Source organism: Stigmatopora argus, chromosome 5, assembly GCF_051989625.1.
Source record: "Stigmatopora argus isolate UIUO_Sarg chromosome 5, RoL_Sarg_1.0, whole genome shotgun sequence".
NCBI lineage: Eukaryota > Metazoa > Chordata > Actinopteri > Syngnathiformes > Syngnathidae > Stigmatopora > Stigmatopora argus.
In genome coordinates, this window is record NC_135391.1 from 20109284 (window position 1) to 20125493 (window position 16210).

A 16210-nucleotide genomic window follows, 5' to 3' on the forward strand; every position below is an offset into this window, starting at 1 on the left:
TTGACTTGGATTCCGGAGCAGATGGCGATATCGGATCAAACCTCCGAAAATACTCGCAATTGTTTTAAAATAGTGTTGCTCGGTTTACCTGATATGCAATTGTTGTTCCCCAGTTGTTTCTGACTTTTGACCTTTGTGTTGTTCGGGTTAAACGCTTATGCAATTGTTTTGAATAAGATAACCTTAATTGTTTTGATTCTAATGCAACTAAATGGGCAGGAGAGGATTGGTTTCTTTAGAATGATCTGTGACGAGGACGAGTCAGGATTGATTCTCACTTGCAAGATAACGCTGGATTATGTGCTCCGATGTCTTCCTTTTATTAAAGTATAACTATTAATGAACCTAACAAGTATAATAATAAAAATATATAATAATACCTGCAGAAATTTTGACAGGCATCTTTATTTTTGTAAATTTGGCTTCACACCAAATGTTGCTGTGCTATTTTCAGCCTCACAAAAAAACGATGTATATTTACCTCACGTGGCCATTTACAAAATAAAAAAATAAAAAAAGTTGGATTAACTTGACCCATTTTAACCCATATCACATTTGCCCAGAGGCAGCGGCGTGCTCCGCGGTGGGTAACGAGGAGTGGGGAGATAGTCAACAGTCGAGCTCCTGAGCCGGGCCTCCATTCTCCCATCCAGGATCCTGGCGGCCACTCTGAAGTGCCGGATCCCGGGGGCCAATCTCAAGTGCCGGATCCCGGCGGCCAGTCTTAAGTGCCAGATCCTGACGGCTGTTCTCAAATGCCGGATGCCGGCGGCCAGTCTCCAGTCCCCACTAGCCGCTCTCAAGTGCCTGTTCCCACGGGCCGCTCTCGAGTGCCTGTTCCCACGGGCCGCTCTCAAGTGCCTGTTCCCACGGGCCACTCTCAAGTGCCTGTTTCCGACGGTGGCGGCTCTAAAGGTGCTTGGTGCTTCCCGCTCGAAGCGGCCTGCGACATCACCGTCGTCCCTCCAGAGAACGTTCAGGAGACCATTCAGCACACAGCGACCTACGACATCGCCCTTCCAGAGACCGCTGAGGGTGAATTGAGCTGCGACGTTGTGTTGGGGTCTCATGGTTGGGCGTGTGTTTCCCTTTTGTGTGCCGTCCGTGTGATTATGAATGTGTTTCACTTGCTGTGTCTTTCCTTCCCTTGTGCGACCCAGGTTTTTGCAATTGTCTTGTCAACCCCTGTCCCATATATTTAAACCCTGTGTTGTTGTCAGTATTTGTGGAAGTATTGTTTTTGTGCTGTGAGTTATGTTGCCTCTCATCGGTTATTTATTTATAGATTTTAATTAAGGCGGCCCGGTGGCAAGAGTGGTTAGCGCGTCAACCTCACAGCTCTGGGGTCCTGGGTTCAAATCCAGGTCACGTCCACCCGTGTGGAGTTTGCATGTTCTCCCCGGGCCTGCGTGGATTTCCTCTGAGTACTCCGGTTTCCTCCCACATTCCAAAAAACATGCATGGTAGGCTGCTTGGACTCTGTAAATTGCCCCTAGGTATGGTGTGAGTGTGCATGATCATTTTATCGCCCAGGTCTATTTGCGTAACTTTTGGATGATGCAATATCATGATTTGACAACCCCAATTTGGTGTTAAAACCTTACACAGAACAGCATTAAAATAACTCATTTGGAAGTTTTAAAATCTAAACCCTAGTTTACATTTTGCCCAATTCCCTTTCATGCAGGTGGTATCCAGGTTTTGATACCCTACTTGGTAACTAGCAATATAACGTCAACTTCAACCGTTAATTTTGGGTTGCTGTCTTCACCACTGTCAGTGAAAACACCATGGGAGAAAAAAAAGACAGTTATAAAACTTCTCAGTGGGTATCCTGGTGTTCTGTCATATTTTGCCAATCATCAGAAATGGCTATTTTGGAGTTCTACACATGGTTGCATACTTCATTTTGTAACACCAATAATTTTTTGCTCCCTTTGTGAAGAAGCTCTCAAAGGTCAGTGACTAGACCGGCGAACATGATTTATGTGATAGGGTGCAATGTAACCATCAAAATATGTTCTTGCCCCAACAAACGCATCCAATCCATCCATCCAGTTGTGATTAATGTCACAATGATATTGAGGTGAATATCACCACACCTCATTAATTAATGCAAAGAACTCTGAGAGCATTTTTTGATACATACAAATTAACCATCAAAATGTGCTTACCCATCAATACAGGCAAGATGATTTATTCAATTAACAGTATTGCATATGTTATGTTATGTTTTCATATTTCATACAATTTATATTTATTACACTATTCCATGGTAGCACGATTAGATGTCACAACTATATTTGATGAAGCTTTAGGAAAACTTGGGTGTCAAAATTGGAATTGTGTGTTACAATTTTGAGACATGAGAACACTGGGGGTTCAATTTGACCCTGCATCACATCTCGGTGCCATTGACACACCTCTGGGCTAACTATGTACGTACATCCAAGACAACTGACATAAAATAAATATTTGGCTGGGTCTGAGACAAGATGCCTTACCTGGGTAGTTGTGGACCAGGGTGGGAGCTACCCCTCTGTAGGAGACACCACTGCTATCACACAGTGCCAGGTAGGGTGCATATGATGAGGGCTGGTACTGCATGTTCGGATGCTGGGGAGTCATTGGTGGAGACACAGCCATCCGGGCACTTTGGGTCTCCACTGACAGGTTCCTTCTGTTTCCTATCATTGCCATCCGCCTCTTCTGTATCTACGGGTGGTGGCAGTTTGTGCAAGCCATTGGGGTTTTTAGCATTGCAGGCCACTGAGGTCACTTGTGGCTCGGCCGGCTCGGGGGTATTCCCCCACTCCTTCGGCACCTCTGCGTCCCCCTCACTTGCCGTCTCTCCGAATGGACTCTGTAGCTCTGAGAATTTGCTCTGAGCCAGTCGGCGTGGCCAGGTAGGGGCGTCTGGGGGCTAGACCAATTGGGACAAGTATTGGTGCTGGTGCCAGTGTTTCTCCTATAGGCCTGTTTTAACAGTGGTGGGTAGGGTTAATTTGAAGTCAGTTAACTTGTTACACCTAATAAAAGACATTTATTCAATGTCAAACTAAAATATGTTTTGAGAGCACATTCTGATTTTGGCAACTGTACCCCTCCTCTGCTGAGGGACTACTTTAAAAGACCTTTTCACCTTAAAGTCACACATACTTGTACTTCTGTGTGGCATGAGCGCCAACGGCATCATTAGTAACAAAGACGCCCCTGTCATTTGACCAAGAAAGAGGCGCTAAAAAAACTGGGTAAATCGCTTTAACGATGATTTTAGCATTCTTATCTAAATCCTTTGAATTTGTGACATGTCAGGCACAAGACAGACAAAGCCAAAATTCAGATTACTTTACCATGAGCATGGAAGGACTGGCTAATTGACCTTTCACAAAAGCACCAGCCCCTTAGTTCCTGTTGCTCGTCCGTCAACCTCCTTGACTCATGGCACAAGCTATGGCAGGGAGACATTTTCTAGAGTGTGTTCGTGATTTTTTATTGGAACAACACCAGTGCAATATCCTCCAGTTCGAGGCAAAAGGATTTATAGTATCCACCAGACGGTAGCTCTACTTACGAATGCTTCTAAATGCGAAGTACAGTCAGTCATACCTCTACTAACGAATTCCTCTAGGTGTGAAATTTCCAGGTTTCGAAAGCTTTTTATATGCAAATGAGTGCCTCGAAATAAGAAAATATTCCAAGTTACGAAAACCCTCCAAAAGTACATTTATTCATTATCCGTCATTTTATTTTGAACTTATTGTCGCGGATGCATTGATTCTCGCTTTAAAAGTTCACTCCACAATATACTGGGCTCTCATTGGCTGTCTCACAACAACCATCCATTTTCTTTAACCCATTGTCTGCTTAAACTTATTTTATGTTTGGGGAAACTGTCCTGACTCGAACGGCAGCCTTTGGTGGTTTAAATTGTGCTGCGGGGGCAGGCGATGGGCCGTATTGTCAGTAATAAGGACGTTGACGAGTTAGTTGGTCGATGTGCACCAAAACGGACGCAGCACTAAATGCGACGCTTGGCAATACACGAGGAATTCAGCGAGGAGGCAGCCATTGCAACTGCACAAATCAGAAAAAAATGGGGGAGAAACGAACTTTCCGACTTCATAGAAAAAACATCCTGAAAAAGTGTTCACCAGTCGTGCCTCTTTGACGACGTTTGACTTGTGCATTTTAGAAACATTATTAAAAGTCCTCAAAGGCAATCGTCTTTGTAGTTTTTTTTCTTCCAAAATGTTTGTCATCAGCACTGCAGAAGCAGGTAAAAACCAGTAGTGACTTATAAAATGGGTGTAAAATTACATTAAAAAGAAATCACAAAACGTTAATACTTTGTTGATTAATGAGTGTTTGAATTCTTAATGCTGTGTTTATTAAATGTGTGTTCATGTTTGTGTGCCATCTCTGTGTTGCATCCCAGTTGCTTTTGCTTGTTCCCATGCATTTTAACACGGGTTTGTATATATACTTGTTATTCATTTTGTGACATCAATAAATACATTTATGATCATTTTCTCTCACTTTTGTGTTTCTCACATCTTTCTTACAAATTGGGACATGTTGACCAATTTTAAAGGGTTTAGTTGGTAGATGTGTGGGGACCGTGGAAAGAATTAGATAATTTACATATCAAACACACTTCTACTTACGAATTTTTCAAGTTACGAAAAAAGTTCTGGAACCAATTAATTTCGTAAGTAGAGGTATGACTATATTTGGTTACAAAAAGCTTTGCTTTGAAATCCTTTATTCCGAGATACCATAAACCAGGGGTCCCCAAACTTTTTCCTGTGAGGGCCACATAACCTTTTCCTTCTCTGATGGGGTGCCAGTCTGTGCAGTAACAGAAAAAGTGTGACGATCGTAGGGGAGCTTAAAAAATGTATTGTTTTCCAGAAAGCCACACATAACCAAATAACCCTTTCCAGGTTCTTTACAGAAAAAAAGTCAGGAAACAAATAATAACACTATTAATGAAATAAATAATAACTAAATAACCCTCTCTGAGATCTTCACAGAAAAAACAGGAAATAAATAACACTATTTATGAAATAAATAATAACTAAATAACTCTCTCTGGGTTCTTCATAGAAAAAAAGCCATGGAACATTAACTTTCTGTTGTGCCATGCACAATCTTAACAGATAAAAGTTCAGCTCAGTTGTCAGAGCAGAATCTCTCTCACTTCAACACTTTGCAGCACAGTGATTGCTGGTGAATTAGGCAGTGGACTCGTAGCGAGGCGGTGAGACCCCTTTTTTCCAACTCCCGGTTCATGCGTCCCATTAGACCGCGAGTTTCGCCCACCATGCTAGGAGCCCCGTCAGTCGTGATGCTAGCTAGCTTTGACCAGTCCAGATCCAACTTCTCCATGGTTTGGCACAAATATCCTCTCCCGTTGTAGTCCCTTTGAGACTTTGGAGGGCTGCCAGATCCTCGCATATCTCAAAGTTTGCGCTAACTCCACGAATAAAAATGAGCAGTTGCGCTGTGTCTTGCACGTCCATGCTTTCATCTAGTGCTAATGAAAAAAAGTCAAATTCTTTCTGTTGGAATAATGATTCAAACCTTTTAAATCATTATTAGTAATATTTAATTAAAAAAGGAAAAACATCTTTCAACAAACTCTGCTTACAACTTGCAAGGAGATGCAATGTGACGCCGTCTTAGTCCCCAGTGCATTCTGACGAGCGGCATACTCTTCGGTACATTTAGCGGCACATAACCAAAACATTCAAAGGTAATCTGATTTAAACAATTGCCATTGAAAGAAAAACACCTGCGTAAGAATTTGCAGTATGAGCATAATAATTTCTTTATAAGGTAAACTGCCGGTGTCCCAGACAAAACAATTTATGAGTCCTTCGTAGATCTCCCAGTAAACAGTCCTTGGAGGGTGAGGTGTTATGTCAACAAGCTGGAGCCAGCAGGGTGACCTCGAGTTTGTCCCAGTCTCAAACTAAAGACACTCTTATACAAAAGTAATTAAAATGCATTATTACTTATTAAAAATGCTTACAAAATATATAGAAACACCCCATAATAATTCTAACATTCCCTCCTTTTACTATATGTTTTGTTATTCATTTTATGACAAATTCAAAATGAGAGGGATATCACCGTTGGCTGTTTTAATTTTACCCGCTTAGGCTCTACTCGTTCGGCAGGTCTGAAAAGTAGAACACAAGATCATTTTCGTCCAATCCATCCTCGTAATTACCATGCTCCTGGAATTCACTGTTAGTGTCAGCAATAGGAGATATAATTCATGCAATTTGGAATTTGTAGGGGCAATCGCAGTGGTTATAAGTCGGCTCATCAAAGATCTTAAGCAGGGAATAATACAACACCCACATAATGTCAAAATCGTAGCAAAAAGGGCTACCACAAATTAGGCCAAATCATTATTAGTGAGGCCACAAATCTGTCAGCGGACATTATTCTACTCCAGGATGCTTTTTCATCTTGCGGTTTAGGGTCTGCAGGCCATCGTTGGCCCTGGTGTGGGACCCAGTGGGGGGCGTGTTGTTGAGTGCAACATTTTCAAACGTTGCATACGCCCCCTGCTCCTTCAAGAAGCATTTCAACCGCTGCACGATCCTGGAACGCCGTCAGACTAGTGGCTGCCAGTTGTTCCTTTATCGCCACAAATCCCTGTTCAGTATAATTTCCAAGGTTTTGGACATTGTAATGCAGGTAATTTATCCAATCAACATTTTTGTTTGGAGTAATTAAAAGAAAAATATACTCCCAACCTGCTGCGATCTGATTAGCCAACTTATACTCATCATCAATGTATGTCGGATCACCCTCTCTCCATGCGACGCCGTCGCGAGGGGCCCGCCATCATACCGGATTTCTGTGCGGCCAATTGTATCTCCTCTACTGTAGATGGAAAAACAGACACTGGTAATAGCAGTGAGACCAAGGCACAAAGTCCTGCTGTCATTTTGGCAGGAGTCGTATAATTTGTTTTGACCCCACCACCACCATAGGTCAGAACGTGGAATCAGGGGTGCCTTCTGTTTTAGGACGTGGGCACACCACGTCACATTTATCGCTCCCAGTGCCGGACCGTGCCCTGTGAGGACTAAGCAGGTAAAATGATTAAACGCGACATGTGTTGAAAAGTTAGGCTTGTCCTTTGCTGCCGTTGTAACTGGGTAGACATTATTCCATTTCATACATTTTGGGCTTACATCTTTTGTCATTATCTCCTTTACACAATCAGGGGTAATTTGCGCGGGTACTACTCTTAAGAGAGGTCGGCCCCCCATACATGTTATACAGGTTTGATACAGGTTTGATACAGGTTTGATTTATAATAGCTGCATTTTCCATCAACAATAACCAATTATTTCTTACCGCCTCCCGTTTGGGAACTCCCCGTTGCAGAAATGAATTCTCTGGTCATCTCAGATTTTAATTTTACTATGGCGGATCCGGGTGTTTCCATCTCCGATGACCTTCTTACCCATGGACTTAGGAAAAACGTCAGACAAAGATTCACAAGTTAATTTGTCAGTCTGAATTATGATTTGTAATGCCCCACCGTATGGGTTAATTTTATCGAAGGCCTGATGGTTTTTCGCACACGTGTGTCATCCAAGCTTGCCAATCTAGACCAGTTTCTGCAACAAGGTTTCCCCAATCTGTTTTAGGACTGTTATGTACCACACATATTCCATGTGTATCCTTTGAAATGGATACGTAGCTTTTGTAGCTTGACATAAGGGGGAATCGCCCGTGTTTTTGCCATATATCTGCATATAGATTGAATATATAACCTCCCCCTTTTTTGAGGCATGAAATTTACCATGACTCAAAATGGCAGCCCTCCCAGATAAGTCTTTTGTTTTTGTTTAGTCCCCCAGGTTCCCAAAATTTCCCATTGCAGAAATCAAAAAATTTCATTTGGCAAAATTCTTTTCTTTTTGTTTCTGCCCTACTCTGCCACCGCCGTCCTTGAAAGGCTTATCAGCGATTTCAGAAATATTCCACCTTGATATTAGAATATTGATATATCTTGGTGGCTAGCCAATTGAAACACAAAAGACAGACACTCATCCACGCTGGCACTCATAATCAAGAAATTTAGAGTGCTCCCCCAATCATCAAGATTGATGCCTGAAGAAACTAGATAATTAATGTATTAGATTCACATGCCACATATCTAAAAATAGAAATTTGTTCAATAACGGAAAAGTTGTGACACATTGAAACACACACACACCCCCTTTTTGTATTTTAACCGTTTGTAAAAACTTTATCTCCATGTTCTGGATTATGTTACACCCCCTTTCAATGTTATCGAATTTTGCCCATTCTAGTCAACCCATCCAAGGTTGATATTTTATAATTTGGAGATGTTATTTTTAAAACATAGACATTATTTCACTTGTTTCACACCATGGAAGGCCCTACCAGACTTTGTTGTAGATATTCCCCTTTATCTAAGCTTGTTATTGCCCATCGTTATCACCGTAACATTCAGTTGTATTAACCCCATAATTGCAATGCAGCAAGTTTTGGCTAAATTCTTAATGTGTATGCCTCTAAAGCAATAGACAGTAATAACGTCCCAATAGTCATCAATATGACCTATAGCAAAGCATACGCCCCCTTCAGGTCAAACAAGGAAAGTCTTTTGTGCACCTAAAGACGCTCCATGTTTCTTCTAGGGAAACTATGCCTATCCTTAACCAATTATCTTATCTACCCCAGCCAGGTTCAATTTACCTAACAATTTGGACGAATGCCATGAAATTTCTCATTTCCGCATTGTTAATTTCATGTCTGATTTCTTTAACAACCAAATAACCCTTAATACCTAAGACATAAATTGCAAATCACCCCATACTATGTTTACTTAAGATAAGAGCCATTTCTTATAGCTCCCTGTTACCACAAGAAAAATCTACAATAATTAAATTAGTGAAATCCACCTTTTACTAGGCATTTCCTAATTACAATTTTCAATGCTTAATAAAGGACCCACAAATTGTAACCAATATGCCATAATATTGTAAAAAAATCCATTCATTTTTCTTTAACCAGCCAACCATTCAAAAACAGTAATAATATCGTTTTATCCTCCAAAACTAGCTCTCTTCAATTAAGAGCCCTTTGAACTTCACAAAAAAGAAAATAAAATAATAATAATAGTATTATTCCCAATTCCAAAGCTTTCCCCAAATCAATCTTTGCCAAACAGATTTTCTATCACCTCGAAAGACATTTCTGATTAAATCCCAAAAATAAATGCGAAGATCATCGCGGAACTCTGCATCCCTTGCAGACCATGTTTTGTTCTTATTCTGAAATGTTTAAACGGAAGCGCGCCCTTACCCGCTGACTGTGGCCTTCACGCTCGCTGCAGAAGCAGCTTATCAATGTTGACATTCCTAAGTGCTCTCTTTTTATTTTTGAGCACAATGCTTCACCTCCTGTGTACAATTATAACGCTTTTTAGAGAAGACTAAATTAATTACTCTCCCGATATCCAACTATATCACAATACCCCATAATTACAATATGCTGCAAGCATAGCAAAACCCATTTCTGCCCTCAAGTTTGCTTCAGCACCCCCAAGGCCAATTATTGTAATGTCTTCACGGAAGGGGTCCAAAAAAATTAGCCGCTCGTGCGGTCTGCGCGCATACTGAATGCCTAACACCGTCAAATCAGCCGCTACGCGGTCCACATGTTTTTTTGCATTCAAATCAGCAGCAAAGACAGCCGCGCTCCCCTGCAGCCAAAGCATTATTTGACCAGTTTAGAGTATGACAAAAAACGCAGGTTTGGCAACCCCGCTAAACATTTAATTGGTCGTTTTGTATTTCTTTTCGACTGTTAACCAAAACATTCCCGTTGACAGGATAAAACCAAGATAATCCGCAATAAGCCATTTCATTCCATTAAATTGACAGTACATTTAGGTACTATTAACAAAGTATGCCTAGGACTTGGAAATAACCATTTTAATTGCCATTTTACAACTTTCAGCATCACACAAAAAAATCCAATTGAATTCATTCCCAAAGAATGTGATCTCTGGTTTAAAATTAGCTCAACATTCTCATGTTCTCAACATCCTCATGTTCAAATCATTTTGAGCAGGCCTGCCTTGTTTTTAGAGACCTTTTTGTCCAGGCAATCAAGCGATATATGTAATATATATAAGTCTAATTTGAATGAGCATGCAACACATTTGAATGAGCATGCAACCCATTTTTTAGCTGCTCCTGATAAATGCTGCCCACCGCGTGGTCTTCAGCGAGGCCGCTGTTGGCCTTAAAACAAGCCGTCATCCTGATTTGATATTCTGCAAAAGGCTCACCATCCCTCTGCTTAGCTCTGCTGATCACGGTATAATTAACTTTTGTTTTAAACTTCCCCGTAACCCGATCAATCAGTTCATGCACTCTCAAATTCAAATTACGCCCGTCATGACACAACGGGCCACCATCAGCTTTTGGATTCGAACATCCAAATTTAGTAGGAGCCTGCTCCTTGCCCACATTAGTATTAGCAACTTCGATCATGGGATATTGTTCAATAAACACATCACTCATTGGCGGCGCCCCGGCCTGGGGAGATAGTGTTTTCTCCCCATGTCCCCCACGGGCCCTCCCGACCTGGTCATATTTGTCGGAGGGGGCCCTCCTTTTTAACAACAACAACAACACACTTCTTCCCCACCGGGCTAGCCGTCCTCTTTTCCCACCGTTATCAACTGATTTAACCCATGTATCATAAACCAATAATAGGTATCATTATATCCCTCCTGCTCCATTTTGTTAAGATTTCCCCCATGCTTAGCACGTATTTTATCCTGCAGTATCAATATCTTATGCATATTAAGCTGGCCAGCAAATCCATATTTATTTATCCATAAGTTTAGGTGTTTAACCCTTGTAGCGCTTTGATTTTCAACAATCCAATCTGTACACGGCAGACGCATCTTTGGATCGTCGTCAATAGCCGTTTTACTGTTTGCACCACCCATTTTTTGGAGTGGATTTGTGTGCCCCCGTAGTACCTTTTTTTCTTTAACAACTACGCACACACAACCAATGTCGACCACCACATTTTTATAGACCCCACCGTGTCTACCTGCTAGTGACTAGTATCCGCAGGGTTTTAAAATCGCCATCCCCAGGATGCGAGCCTTACTTCTCAAAATAAGGCCTTCGCGGGTGATGCCCTTCACGCACTCGGAACCCGTCGACAATATGCAGCCATCACACGCGGACTCGGCAGAAATGTCGAAAGATGCTTACCAAGAGGATAGTCGTCAACCGATTAGAAAACAGGCGCTGCTGAAAATTGTCCGGCCTGGAAAAGGGATTCTCGCCGTGCACGGTCACTCCAGATATTAAACTGCAGCGTCTGGATTCCTTATCGATGTGTTGACCCCGGCTACTCGAAGGACCAAATGTTGGAATAATGATTCAAACCTTTTAAATCATTATTAGTAATATTTAATTAAAAAAGGAAAAACATCTTTCAACAAACTCTGCTTACAACTTGCAAGGAGATGCAATGTGACGCCGTCTTAGTCCCCAGTGCATTCTGACGAGCGGCATACTCTTCGGTACATTTAGCGGCACATAACCAAAACATTCAAAGGTAATCTGATTTAAACAATTGCCATTGAAAGAAAAACACCTGCGTAAGAATTTGCAGTATGAGCATAATAATTTCTTTATAAGGTAAACTGCCGGTGTCCCAGACAAAACAATTTATGAGTCCTTCGTAGATCTCCCAGTAAACAGTCCTTGGAGGGTGAGGTGTTATGTCAACAAGCTGGAGCCAGCAGGGTGACCTCGAGTTTGTCCCAGTCTCAAACTAAAGACACTCTTATACAAAAGTAATTAAAATGCATTATTACTTATTAAAAATGCTTACAAAATATATAGAAACACCCCATAATAATTCTAACACTTTCGTCTTCTGCTGCAGCTGGGCATATACATTACTCCCGATTTCTTCAACGCGTCTGGTGATTGTACTCGCCGACAGACTTACGGCATTAAATGCATCTTTCTTCTCGGGACACACCTCCGCGACAGCATCCATACATTTCTTAACAAACTCTCCGTCAGTGAAAGGCTTACCGCTGCTTGCTATCAGTTTAGCAACTCGAAGCCTGGCCCGAACAGATGCCTGGTTCAGCTGAGCTTGGCGTACAAATGTATTCTGCTGAGATAGTAGTTCACTTTTTCGCTTTGAGTTTGTCTGCTCGTATTTGGCCTTGCAAGCTATCGTACTTGTCTTTGTGACGGGATTAATAGTGTCAGCGAAGATTGTATTCTTTGAATACCGCCACTGTCTCTTGACAGATGAGACAAACAGCCTTTTCTTTGCATTGAACAAAAAAATAATCGTTTGTCCACTCCAGGTTAAATACCCTGCATTCTGAATCAATTTTTCTCTTACCTAACTTTTTTGCCATTATTCCGTTCTCTCTTTGACAGGGCGGGGCCTAGGAATTTTTTTGGGGAAAAAAAAAATCTGGATTTTTTTTTTTTTTCCAAATAGGAAATAAATCCGATAGCATCTCTGGTATTGTTCAGAGGGCCGGGCCAAATGTGCTGACGGGCCGTATCCGGCCCGCGGGCCGTAGTTTGGTGACCCCTGCCATAAACTCTTCAATGTACGTCAAACCAGGGGGATGTCTGGATGCCAGAGCGGAAAGGATGTAGAGCCCACCTCCAATATGAGTGTGAGCCTCTGATCAAGAGCTCCTTTTTCTACACTTTTTAATCTTAATCAGGACCATGGCTCATCAGCCCCAGCTGGCAGTGAGTTTCTGATTAGTGTGCCTTCGACCCTCGTTCACCACAGATATGTTTCTCCAGTGTGTATAACATAATTTTAAGTTGTTAAGTTTTGTGTTTATGTGCGTATTAATATATTTTAACAAATTGGGTTCTAATGTTGAGGTTGTATTTTCATGCTCTTCATGGCTTGTTCATGGCCGCACAGTGAGTGTTCAGAAAGAGAGATGTGCGAAAGAGTTGGACGTAACGATTTCAGTTTGGCTTTGGTTGGTTCAGTGTTGTCGTTAGTATCGGCCATGGCTGAAAGTAACCGTGTTGTGCTTTTCGAATTCCAAAATAAATGATTATAAACCTGACAAAGCTGGCAACTTGTTGATGTTACAGTATGTTTACTCCACTGCCACATTCAATTCTACCCCATTGGAAAATGTCTTTGGATTACTTATTTCTTTATCTGCATACATACATAAGTATTTCATTCAAAATTGGTATACTTTTATAATTTTTAATTTTACAGGTAAGTATTGGGGGCTCGGCGGCTTAAGTGGTTAGCATGTCGGCCTGACAGCTCTGGGGTCCTGGGTTTAAATCCAGGTCAGTCCACCTGTGTGGAGTTTCCATGTTCTGCCCAGGCCTGCGTGGGTTTTCTTCGGGTACTCTGGTTTCCTCCCACATTCCAAATAAATGCATGGTAGGCTGATTGGACACTCTAAATTGCCCCTAGGTATGAGTGTGCCCTGCGATCGGCTGGAAACGGATTCAGGGTGTCCTCTCCCTCTGGCCCGAAGTCAGCTGGGATAGGCTCCAGCACCCCCCGTGAGCCTGAAGAGGATAAAGCGGTTCAGAAAATGAATCAAAGAGGTCAAGATTAAAGATCATGGAACATATGATAATTCAATGGAAAATTGGCTTCTACTTATGAGAATACCAAGTTACAAAAACACTGCTCGAAGCAAATTATTTCCTCAGTTGAAGTATCATTGTATTTAAAATAAACCTTTGTAGCAAAGGGCAAACTACAACTTTCAAGTAGTCAAACACTTTGAGGTTCAACACTTGTGCAGAGGGCACAGGGTTGAGATATTATACTACATATAAAGCCTAGGCGATTTGACAAAAAAAAATATCACGAAAAAAAATCAGTTAATATCGATAATTAATCCATAAAAAAAAAAAATCTCTCAAATTTGAAACTTCAAACTTCTGTGAACAAGAAAATAAATTACTTTCCTTGTTATTCAATTATGACAGTAACTACATTACCTAAATTTTAAAAAAAGACAATTGAAAACACGATAAGTATTTTTAATAAGTATTTTTGTTGCTTTGTTGTCCAGTAAAGATAAAAACACTCCCTCATTAAATTATGAAAAGTAATGAACAATAAAACCTGCAGAAATTTTGACGAGCATCTTTTTTTTTTTACATTTGCCTTCAAATGAAAAGTTGCTGTGCAATATGACATATAAATAAAATAAACAACCAAAGAGGTCATTACCATTGGGAAGCAGACAATTTTCAGCCTCAGAAAAAGAAATTACATTAATTCACCTTACGTGGCCATATATGTATTTATGTATTTATTTTAAGTTGGATGAACTTTGCCCATTTTAACCCAAGTTAACAAGTTTTAGATTTCTGCAACATTTTAATAACATTTGCATGAAAAGGGGAAACTCTTTGATATCAAGTAAGAAAAGAATTACAGGCTGGCATCAAATGAGAAGAGTGGGTTAAAATGGATTAAGCAAATTTTCAACACAGGTACTTATGAGGCATTTAAAAAGAAAAAAGAAAGAAAAAAATAACAAGAGAGGGAAAACTTTTAGCCAGTCTGCCCGCTGCATCTCATAGTCACTTATATTTTGGCTGTGTTATTGGGTAACCGTTCGGTGGAACGTCCATTCGGCGACCTGTCCATCTGTCAAACGTCCGTCGGCGAAACGACTTTAGGCGAATCATCCGAGCACCCTCGGAGGTGCTCGGATGATTCGCCTGAAGACGTTTCGCCGACGGACGTTTGACAGACGGACAGGCCGGGGGCGGGGCGAGCGCGCCGGCGAAACCTCGGTCAATCGGCGATTCGGCCGATTGACCGTTCTGTGGAACGTCCATTCGGCGACCTGTCCGTCTGTCAAACGTCCGTCGGCGAAACATCTTTATGCGAATCATCCGGGGGTGCTCGGATGATTCGCCTAAAGACGGATCGTGTGTGTACAAGTTTTTCAACCTCGGCCCGCGGGCCATATACGGCCGTTACAGATAACATTCACTTAGGAATAACAAGGGCATGTACTGCCCCCCACAATAACAAGGGCATGTACTGCCTGCCCCGCGCTGGACATATTTCTAAATACAAGTACACAGCATATTTCTAAATACAAGTACACGGCCTATTTCTAAATACAAGTACATGTGACAGAAGAAATAGAGTAAATAAAGTAGCAGTAACAGCATACTGTTATGAAATTGTATATCCAGAAGTCCTACTCCATATTGTTCTTGAACTAAAAGTGAGATGCTATTTGACCAGTCTTTTCTCTAACATATAAATTAAAGCGTTTAATTTATTATTTGTGATTTCTTGTAAACATTGTGTGTGTGAGTGAAAAAAAATAAAGTGTTTAATTTATTATTTTATTAAACAAATTAAAGTGGGGATGTTTCTCATTGTTGTTTTTTTCTTTTGCATGTTTACCATTCCTTTCAGCTTTAGTCGTCTTGCCAAGTGGTTTAGGTTGTTTTTACCAGTGCTGTGGGTCAGCAAGGGTCACCAAAAGGATTATTGTAGTTGAGTGACAAATGAATCACAAAAAAAATTCACTGAACAGACATGGTTCAAATGAATTACTCAAGAGCCAGTACAAAGATAATAATTTTACTTGCTTTTTAATATTAAACATCATCAATAAGCTGCCATTCAAAAAAATATTTTATTAAAAAGAAGACAAAGCAAATTCACAGATGGCGTTTTTATTAAAGCAGTAAAAAACGTACAAATTTTGTACCAAAATTACAAATACAATACAAACTATGTACAAAAATTACAAATACAATACAAACTTACAAATTATGTACAAAGGGAATTCACAGATGGCAGTGGCAGTTTTTATTAAAACAGTAAAACTTACAAATTAAGCGCAATGGCTTCTAGGTACTGTATTTTGTTAGGAAATCGATCCGGGTTTTCATAGTCATCCGTGAGCTTTTTTAACAGTTCATTAACAGCTGCGTATGACTTTTTGGTTTGTCTGGGCATAATACCGCCATAAGCCTGTTGTATTCTCATTTCCCAATCACTTTGCTTTAATTTGAGTTTGCTTATCAGACGAGATAAATTTGGATGGACAACTGACACTCTACATTGAAATGCACGGTGCCAACCTTCAACAGAATTATTAGTGCGT

The 16210-nt window shown here is 40.9% G+C and overlaps 1 protein-coding gene across 1 annotated transcript in view; it reads right to left on the bottom strand.

Moving 5' to 3' along the window:
* Window positions 1-539: 539 nt before the first annotated feature.
* znf608 (zinc finger protein 608) overlaps window positions 540-16210 on the bottom strand; it is an 89780-nt gene continuing 74109 nt past the window's right edge. Inside the window, exons 6-8 of the mRNA XM_077600767.1 lie at window positions 2672-2923; window positions 2505-2616; window positions 540-1045 (exon numbers count right to left, since the gene is read on the bottom strand). Of these exons, the coding sequence (XP_077456893.1) occupies window positions 540-1045; window positions 2505-2616; window positions 2672-2923 (870 nt within the window). The remainder of the gene's footprint in view (window positions 1046-2504; window positions 2617-2671; window positions 2924-16210) is intronic.